The following is a 10000-nucleotide window of genomic DNA, read 5'->3' as shown; positions in this document are numbered from 1 at the left end:
AGTGGAAATGGTGGCTCTGAGTGTGATGCACGAACAGTCCCTGAGATGGTTCAGTCCAGACGCCGAACACTCCCTCGCTCCACAGTTTTGTTTGATGAAGCGGGATTTGTGGAGAGCCCCGGGGCCTTGCGAAGCTCCCACAGTTACGTCTCGGCTGTGCAGAGCTCCAGCCCTCGCTGCCTGCTCCGTCAGCTCCCCACTCTGTCAGTATCAGCTAATCACTGCATCACTTATATGTGTTTGTCGGTGCATCAGCTGGTGAGACAGTTACTCATTGTCTTTGGTTTAAGGTCAGATAAAGTGAGAGGTTGCTTGTGATTTCATCCTGAGAACAGGATCTTTGTGGAAGCCTCTTTCCAGCCCACACTGCCCACATCACCGCTAATGGGTGCTGACTTTGGGTTAACTCCTGGGGGAGAGCGGCCCCACTGGTCCACAGACACGTCTCCCGGTACCTAATGTCCCAGACGGAGGGGCTGTATTTCAGAGAAAAGCAGTGAGGAGGCAGGGGAGGTGGTGTGGCATGAAAATACTGCAGGAAAGATGGGGCATTGCTGAGTGAGGGTACCTCTCTCTGTCCAATAAACCATCGAGTCACACAAATAAGCAGCTTGATAAGGGAAGTAGAGTTCTGGATATCACCTCCCCAGTGTAGATATCTTTATGGAGATCTGGATATCACCTACCCAGTGTAGATATCTTCATGGAGATCTGGATATCACCTACCCAGTGTAGATATCTTTATGGAGATCTGGATATCACCTACCCAGTGTAGATATCTTTATGGAGATCTGGATATCACCTACCCAGTGTAGATATCTTTATGGAGATCTGGATACCACCTACCCAGTGTAGATATCTTTATGGAGATCTGGATATCACCTCTCCAGTGTAGAGATCTTTATGGAGATCTGGATACCACCTACCCAGTGTAGATATCTTTATGGAGATCTGGATATCACCTACCCAGTGTAGATATCTTTATGGAGATCTGGACATCACCTACCCAGTGCTAATTTTTAAATGCAGGTGCAATGTGAACTGTGTTCATTTTGCTGCAAAGGGGACAGTTATCATGGTGTGCCCCCCCCCCCTCCCCATTGCTCTAAGCTGAGACCATGGTGGAAAGGGAAGATGTGTGATTCACTGGGAATTTTCAGAGGAAGCAGGGTAAGTAACTAAGAAGTGAGGAGGATTTAGGGAAATGCAGACCACTGACGAAGGAGTGGGGAAAAGGGTGGAAAAAGAGAAGATGCACATTTTGTGTTTTCCCCTCCTGTCATGCTGTGTGAAGTCACGGTCATGCCAGCGCACTGTCACCGGCCGTCTGTGCCACATGCGGCCCCTGGTCTGCACGCCCCCCCCCCCCCCCGCAATGCTGTAGGCCTGCCAGAGCTGTTAGTGTGTGGGGGGGGGTTGCCTTTTAGTGTTGTGTACTGCTCTTCTTCCTGTCCTTTGAACGAGCCGGAGTAAGGAGCCGTGGGAACAGCAGCCCTCGCTGTCTGAGTGTCTGTCTCAGGTCGTGTACACGCTTCTGTTTCTTCAGGGTCCAGTTTGCTGTTGCCTTCAAGGTAGCTCTTTGATGTGATTTTTATCAGACAATGATTCCCGTGTGGAAAACCCGAGCAAAGCTGAATTTCTGTGACGTCCGTCTAAAATGTCATGCGGTGCCTGAAATGCAGAGCGCTAACAGGAGGAGCGTGTCGGGGAAACAGCGTTTATTTTTATTTAAGGTTTGACACAAAGGGCTGATGCAGCCCAATATCATGCACTCTTGCGTGTAAGTCGATTGCTTTGACACTGTACTGCTGAAGCCAGACGGAATAGGTATAAAAGCAAACACAAACCCCATGTTCTTATTGGTTTATCACAAGACCACGGGCGCCCAATCTTTTGCCCAGATGTCAGCGACTAATAACTTTTTTTTTTGCATTTAGCAATCTGTGCAATGCTTCCTCTTTGAGGAGAACCACAGCCATTCACATATACCAGCATGTGAGTGCAGCCCAGCGGCTCCCTCAGAGTATTCACTAAAAAAGAGCCCCATAGCAGAAGATCAGAGAAAATATGGAGAACTACAGAGAACTATATATACAACTATATATACAGTTATGTTGTGAAAGTCTTGTCAGTAGCATTAATGTGATAATGGTCAGAAAATCCCACAAATTTTCGCTCTCCCAGCATCGTAAGTATAGGTGGCTACAGTGTTGCAGCATGAGCAGTGAGCCATGAACCACAGTCAGTCCACAATGATACATCCTGGCTGCTTCATTTGTGAATTGGACCCTAGACTGTCCAGCCCATAATAACAGTGTTGCCCCAGTGGCGATTATGTTTTTCTGGGCAAAACTGGCTATTGGTAGAGAAAAAGAGGATGCAGGTTCTGGGTTCTGTCCAAATCTTCTGGCAAACATCTGATTCAGCAGTTTTCCAGTGCAGCACAGTGCTCATAGATCCATGCGCAAAATTGCTTATCGTTTTTAGAAATGTTCTGAACACACTGTCAGAGCAGAAGGCATCAGCTTCCACCAGTCTGAGTGGTTCTGGAAAGGAGATTAAATCCTGAAAGTCCGCAAACCCGTCTGCATCTTACAGTGGCGAAGTCATGGTCCCTGTTAACAGCTCTCCTCTGTTGCTTCACAAGTAGAAATAAAAAGTCCCTCTCAGTACAGGCCTGTCTCTCAGTACACAGGCCTGTCTCTCTGTAAAAAGGCCTATCTCTCAGTACAGGCCTGTCTCTCTGTACACAGGCCTGCCTCTCTGTACACAGGCCTGCCTCTCTGTACACAGGCCTGTCTCTCTGTACACAGGCCTGTCTCTCAGTACAGGCCTGTCTCTCTGTACACAGGCCTGTCTCTCTGTACACAGGCCTGTCTCTCTGTAAAAAGGCCTGTCTCTCTGTACACAGGCCTGCCTCTCTGTAAACAGGCCTGTCTCTCTGTAAACAGGCCTGTCTCTCAGTACACAGGCCTGTCTCTCTGTACACAGGCCTGTCTCTCTGTACACAGGCCTGCCTCTCTGTACACAGGCCTGTCTCTCTGTACACAGGCCTGTCTCTCTGTAAACAGGCCTGTCTCTCAGTACACGCCTGTCTCTCTGTAAACAGGCCTGTCACTCTGTACACAGGCCTGTCTCTCTCTCTCTCTCTCTGACCTGGGCTCTGTGGGTGACACCCCAGAGCCCAGGTCTGATGGCACAGGTCCACTCACCTGCATCCAGGTGCAGTTCACCTTGCTACAACAGAGGTTTCTATTTATGTCCGTCATAATGTGAGGTGGGTTTGAAAGCAGGCAGCTCCAGGTGCAGTTAGGTACTCATTACACAGTGCTGCTACTGCCAGGTTAGACTATGTTTTGAAGATGTAGCTGAGTTTATACAACTTTTACATATGAGGAAGGAGGAAGTAGACTAGCACAATGTCAAGTAAGAATGACAATCTCCCGCAAACAGAAAGTAGTTTTGTAGTTCAATGGAAACACTGATTGTATCAATCCAGGCAGAAACATCAGTTTTAAGTACTTTTTATTTCATAGCAGTAGCTTGCTAACGATTGATGATGATGTAATGTGTATGTGAGAGACACATGGGTGAGTGTGTGTGTGTTTCATGAGACTGGCAATGGTTTGGTTTTGACTTGGGGGTATTAGTTTGGGATAAGGTGGGTATGGGTGGGTGTTAGTGTAGGGGGTGTGGGGTGCACTCGGTGGGTTAGGGTGGTGTCAGTTTGGAGGTTGTGGGGTGCACTCAGTGGGTTAGGGGTGTCTGTTTGGGGGGTGTGGAGTGCACTCTGTTGGTTAGGGGGTGTCAGTTTGGGGGGGTGGTGTGGGGTGCACTCTGTTGGTTAGGGGTGGGCTGCGCAGAGTATGTTGGTATAACTGGGTCACAACGTTCAGAGGGGCTCTGTGAGACTCTGCGCTGGATTCACTGTTGACCAGAATTTCCTGCTTTTTCCGTTGGCACAAGGTGAGGGGAACAACTGAGTCAGTCTTTCTCCCTCAAATTTAAATTCAGTCTCCTCCTCCTCTCTCTCTATCCCTCTCTCCCCTCTCTCTGTCCCTCTCTCCCTCTCTCCCCTCTCTCTGTCCCTCTCTCTATCTCCCTCTCTCTCTGTCCCTCTCTCCCTCTGTCTCTCCCTCTCTCTCTCTCTCTCTCTCCCCTCTCTCTGTCCCTCTCTCCCCTCTCTCTGTCCCTCTCTCTCTCTCCCTCTCTCTCTGTCCCTCACTCCCTCTCTCTGTCCCTCTCTCCCCTCTCTCTGTCCCTCTCTCTCTCTCCCTCTCTCTCTGTCCCTCTCTCCCTCTCTCTGTCCCTCTCTCCCCTCTCTCTGTCCCTCTCTCTGTCCCTCTCTCCCCTCTCTCTGTCCCTCTCTCTATCTCCCTCTCTCTCTGTCCCTCTTTCCCCTCTCTCTGTCCCTCTCTCTATCTCCCTCTCTCTCTGTCCCTCTCTCCCATCTTCTTTATCCCCTCCCTCTCTCTCTGTTCCTCTCTTCTTTCTTTGTCTCTCTCTTTTTCTCTTCTTTTTCTGTCTGCCTCTTTTCTTTATCCACAGTTTTCTTTATCACCGTCTTGAATGATGCTACAGTCTGTGCCAGCAAGCTATTGCTTACATTAATAACCTTTTTTTGTGTCCCAAAATTGTTTCAAAAGTTAGTTTCAAATATCCTTTTAGTTAACTGCCACTTGTCCCCTCTAATTTTGTTCACAAAACTAATCTTGACGTAGCTTCCATGGAACAGGAAAACTGGCAGTTTGCATGCAGCAGGTCACAGCTGTATGATGTCCAACCGTGCTCAGGCATGAGTGGGTGGGTACAGTTAATCCAGCTGAAGTTTAAAGCCAGCTGTCAGTTCCCACAGGTATGTGATGCACTGTATTTTGCGTGGCCTTTCTGTGGTGTTGCCGTGGTTATGGGATGTTGTGGGTTCTGTCTCCCGGTGTATCACCTTGCAGGTGGCTGATAACACTGCTGCAGTGCTCAGTAAACACGTGGAGAGAGCAGGCATCCTGGGAGATCTGCAGCTCCTCTGTCTAGGAGCTTCTGCTAGGTAGTGCAGTTCCAGTGCTGTCTGCGTTTCTGTACTAACTACGCGTGTTTAAGTTTTCGACCACGCCCCTTCAGGAGTCTTCATAATGAGCCAGCAAAGCTTAACGCTTGTAGCTTCAACAACAGCAGAGAGAGAATTTTCTGTTGAATATGCACTGAGCTGCCTGGTTGTCCTCATGAAGAGAATGCTTTGCTGGGGCATTGCAGAACATCTGTAGGAATGAAGCATTGTGGGAAATATGGAGCGCTGAGGCATTGTGGGAAATATGGAGCACTGAGGCATTGTGGGAGATCTAAAGCTTTCAGAAACTAGTGGGCAGTGAAAGAGCAGAAACCTTAAAGTGGGGGCAGAAGAAGGTTTGAGAGAGAGAGAGGCTGGGGGGGAGAGGGAGAGAGAGAGAGACAGAGAGACAGAGAGCGAGAGAGAGAGACAGAGAGAGAGAGGGAGAGAGAGAGAGAGACAGAGAGACAGAGAGAGAGAGAGAGACAGAGAGCGAGAGAGAGAGACAGAGAGAGAGAGAGAGAGAGAGACAGAGAGACAGAGAGCGAGAGAGAGAGACAGAGAGAGAGAGGGAGAGAGAGAGAGAGACAGAGAGACAGAGAGAGAGACCTACAGAAGCAGCTCCATTCAGGACTTCATAATTGAACCTTGTTCTAACCCCAGCACCCCTCAGAGGCGTGCCTGTGCCAGTGAACAGATTAAAACTCCCCCACATCCTAACCCTAACCCACATCCCTTAAAAATCATTAATGTAAATGCTGGATTTCCTTGTTATTGAATGTGACCTCTTCTTTCTGTTCCCCTGTCTCTCCTGTGCCAAACCCCCAATATGTGTTTCCTCTACATACTCACACACACACACACACACACACTCACACACTCACACACTCACACACACACACACACACACACACACACACTCACACGTACACACACTCTCACACACACACACACTCACTCACACGCTCTCACACACACACACACACACGCACACTCACTCACACTCACACACACACACTCACATACAATACACTGATGCATAAAGTGTAGCGCATTGCTGTCTTGGGTCAGACTGAAGGAGAGAGCTGTGTGTGACTCACTGGCAGAAAGGTGTATTTACTCACAAATTAAATCAAAATAAGACTGAATGATGGATGAGGGAGGGAAAGAAAGTGAAAGAGTCTGATCGGCTCTCAAACCGATCGACTGACACACTGACTGACTCTGATTTGGTGAGCGAAGGGTTAAATCTGACATAGTCAAGGGTCTTAAAAACAGACGCTACCTCAGCAAGTAACACAGACACACACACACACACACACACACACAGACACACACACAGACAAATACAAACATACAAGCTGAATCACTGGGAGACTGGCACAGTTCGGGGGGGCTGATGCTCTTTTTGAAGAGAAAACAAACACAGCACACATTTCCATTCTGTCTTTCATAATTCCACTGATGGAAAAAAATCACATCGTATGGAGAGAGAGAGAGAGAGAGTGAGGGAGAGAGAGAGAGAGGGAGAGAGAGGGAGAGAGAGAGGGAGGGAGAGAGAGAGGGAGGGAGGGAGGGAGGGAGAGAGAGAGGGAGGGAGGGAGAGAGAGAGGGAGAGAGAGAGAGAGAGAGAGAGAGAGAGAGAGAGAGAGAGGGAGAGGGAGGGAGGGAGTGAGTGAGGGAGGGAGGAGACTGGGTAAAGGGGTGAGGAGAGGTTTGTGGTTTGGAGGATTATAGAGAAATTCCCTGTGTAATTTTACTGACTGTGTGGTTAAACAGAGACACTGTCTGTCTGTGGAATACGCATGTAAGCCTGCACACTCTGGCCTGGACTGAGCCAGCGTTTGTCCTTTACTCTGACCCCCAGTTAAAGGCAACCAGTACAATTTCATCACAAACAGAAAACTAACTATACTGAAAAACAGTAACACTCGTGTAACAGTAACAGTAGCAGTCAAAGTGAAGAGTAATGATTTAGCCCAGACCTGTGTCTCTGTCTCATTCTCTCTCTCTCTCTCTCTCTCTCTCTCTCTTTCTCCCTTGCCCTCTCCCTTTCTCTCTCTCTCTCTCTGTTTCTCCCTCCCTCTCTCTCTCTCTCTCCCTCTCTCTCTCTCTCTCCCTCTCTCTCTCTCTCTCTCCCTCTCTCTCTCTCTCTCTCCCTCTCTCTCCCTCTCTCTCCCTCTCTCTCTCTCTCTCCCTCTCTCTCTCCCCCTCCCACCCTCCTTGGGCTGTTAATGTATTTTGTATAGATGGGGTGGGATGCATGTTAGGATTGTGTGTGTGTGCGTGCATGCATGTGCATGTGTGTGCGTGTGTGAGCGTGCCTTTGTACGTGTGTGTATGTGGGGGGGTGGCCTGTATGTGTAAGGTGAGGTGGAGAGTGGGGGAGTGTTCTCTCAGTGCACCAGTAGAGGGCGCTGCTGTAGGGACTGGTATACAGGCATGACCTCACAGGACAGTGGGGTGCATTATGGGAAACAGGACTCTGAATGGCTGAACGTTTGCTGTGTCACAATGCGTTACAGTGCATTACAATAACATGCTGCAGGGTTACGCCTGCAAGTCAGTTGCCGATAGCGGCAGCGTGACACAGCTCTTTCCCAGAAGCACAGACATGTCATTAGCGTCCAGGAGCTTAGAGCTGCTGTGGTTTTGCCCGGGGGGGGGGGGGCGGTTTCCCTTCTGCCAGTTTCAGTGGGAAAACGAAGCTGTGTCCCAGCCTGTCGGAGCTGACTGGCCTTAGCGCAGCCGGTTCCCTCTCCAGCCTCTGCTCCCATGATGCAGCTGCCCAGCAGGAGGCCCGGTGAGCTGGCCAGGCTAAAGACCCACATCCCCTCCTTTGGGATAAAAACAAATTTGTCTTGACTTTGGTGCACAGTCAAATTCCACTGTATAGACTATCAGGCCAGCCTGTGTCAGTCTGTGGTAATTCTGAGACAATGTTCATTACAAATGTCTTCTGTCACCATCTGTGCATTTCTTAGTTTCCATGGCGAGGTGGTTGGGTTGAGTGTGGTGTGTTTGGAGCGTTCCTGTGTGCCTTTCAGGGTTGCGTGTTTGCGGGCCTCAGGAGGTGTTTTTTTTTTGCGTTTTTCGCAGGCATGGCTGCAGCAGTACGGCTACCTGCCGCCAGGTGACCTCCGCGCCCACTCCATCCGCTCGCCACAGTCTGTCACCTCCGCCATCGCCGCCATGCAGCAGTTCTACGGCCTGACTGTCACTGGCAGCCTGGACCCCAGCACGCTGGCGTGAGTCCCGCCCCCTACCACCGCTCCACCAATCAGGAGAGGCCTTCGCATTCAACGAGACCTTCAGCCAAATATCTGTGTGAATAATAACAAAGCATAAGTCTTTCTGGGCCAGTTCAGACCAAACAGTCTCCAGACACAGTTTTTGAAGAAAATTGGATTTTGTGTGAATCCCCCACATCCCAGAACATCAGCTGTGGGCTGACGTTAAACCGGGAGTCCATGCTCAAAGACAACCTTGGCTGAGCAGTAGCTGGTGAATATGTAGCTATCAAGGCAATAGCATGTTAATAGTAGCTTGATAACAAACTGTTAAAGATCAATAACCATTAATAAATGAATAATCAGTGAATAAATCGTTTAACCACAAGCTTTTCCATTTTCTTCGCTGAAAACTGATACAAAAGTACGATATGGGAGACTGGACAGATGCAGATGTCTCACATCACAATAAATAAAATAATACATTAAACACATAAAATAGTATTTAAAATACAAAAAATAGACAAGTTGTTAATATTATTCATATTCACATGTTAGCTTGTGGTATCCTGTGGACATACATATAAAAATGATTTTGTTAAATTGATTGTTGTTAGGGGACAAAGGCCAAGAGCTCACAGTTGCAGAAGTGCAACAGAAACCGAGATAGCTCATAGTTTCACTGTGAGCTTTTTCTCCCCTGATCTCATTGCTTTATCCTGAACTGGTCCTGAAAGGGTTACATCACCATCCGAGCTGCATTATGACATCATAATGCAAACCCGGGACAGCTGGCGAGGCCAGCATGAAGTGAGTGAAGCACAGCGCAAACTGTGCCTCTGTGAGCGCTGAGCTCCAGGTGCAGAAATCTTTCCACAGACAATGTTTTAAAGGAAAACTGGTTTGTAAATAATAAATAGGTTTCTCATTTTTTAGAGCGTCCAACTTGTGTGCATAACTTATTCTCAGTGCAACATGAAATAAAACATTCCACATACAGTTTCTGATTAGTCCAGATACAAAATGATATCACGTGCACATGATATCGTCATCCCTCATGTGTGAATTACTCCTGATTGTGGTTGCTCATCACATTCTAAACACCCTAAATGAGAGCGCGATAAATTAATTCATCTTAACTCACAGTACAATCTGTGGTACCAAGTCACTCCTTAAATAATGTGTTAGAGCAGCTTAACCCCGGCACTCTCCAGTTACCCTGCAGACGCTTTCCATCTGCTGCTCTGGGAGGATGTTGCTCTGTGCTGATTGGTGGCTTTGACCTGGTTGCCAGGGCGATGAAGCGGCCGAGGTGTGGGGTCCCAGACAAGTTTGGGGCAGAGCTGAAGAGCAACCTGAGGAGAAAACGCTACGTCATTCAGGGGCTGAAGTGGGAAAAGACAGAGATCACCTTCAGGTGAGCCACACAGATCAAACACTCAGCGAACACTGATCAAACACTGAGCAAACACTGATCAAACACTGATCAAACACTGAGGGAACACTGAGGGAACACTGATCAAACACTCATCAAACACCCAGCAAACACCCAGCAAACACTGATCAAACACTGAGCGAACACTGATCAAACACTCATCAAACACCCAGCAAACACTGATCAAACACTGAGGGAACACTGAGGGAACACTGAGGGAACACAGCACGATATACATAGAACAAACATGACATAAACTTAATAAATGTTTTCTGAATAAACAGTAACAAG

At 48.4% G+C, this 10000-nt stretch overlaps 1 protein-coding gene across 1 annotated transcript in view; it reads left to right on the top strand.

Annotated features, from left to right (window-relative positions):
• Positions 1-10000, top strand: part of mmp14a (matrix metallopeptidase 14a (membrane-inserted)) — an 18069-nt gene that overhangs the window by 1117 nt on the left and 6952 nt on the right. Inside the window, exons 2-3 of the mRNA XM_036551098.1 lie at positions 8144-8292; positions 9569-9691. Coding sequence (XP_036406991.1) covers positions 8144-8292; positions 9569-9691 — 272 coding nt within the window. The remainder of the gene's footprint in view (positions 1-8143; positions 8293-9568; positions 9692-10000) is intronic.

Source organism: Megalops cyprinoides, chromosome 18, assembly GCF_013368585.1.
Source record: "Megalops cyprinoides isolate fMegCyp1 chromosome 18, fMegCyp1.pri, whole genome shotgun sequence".
Taxonomy (NCBI): Eukaryota; Metazoa; Chordata; class Actinopteri; order Elopiformes; family Megalopidae; genus Megalops; species Megalops cyprinoides.
The sequence above is the reverse complement of the archived record's forward strand: the minus strand, read 5'-3'. Positions and strand labels throughout refer to the sequence as shown.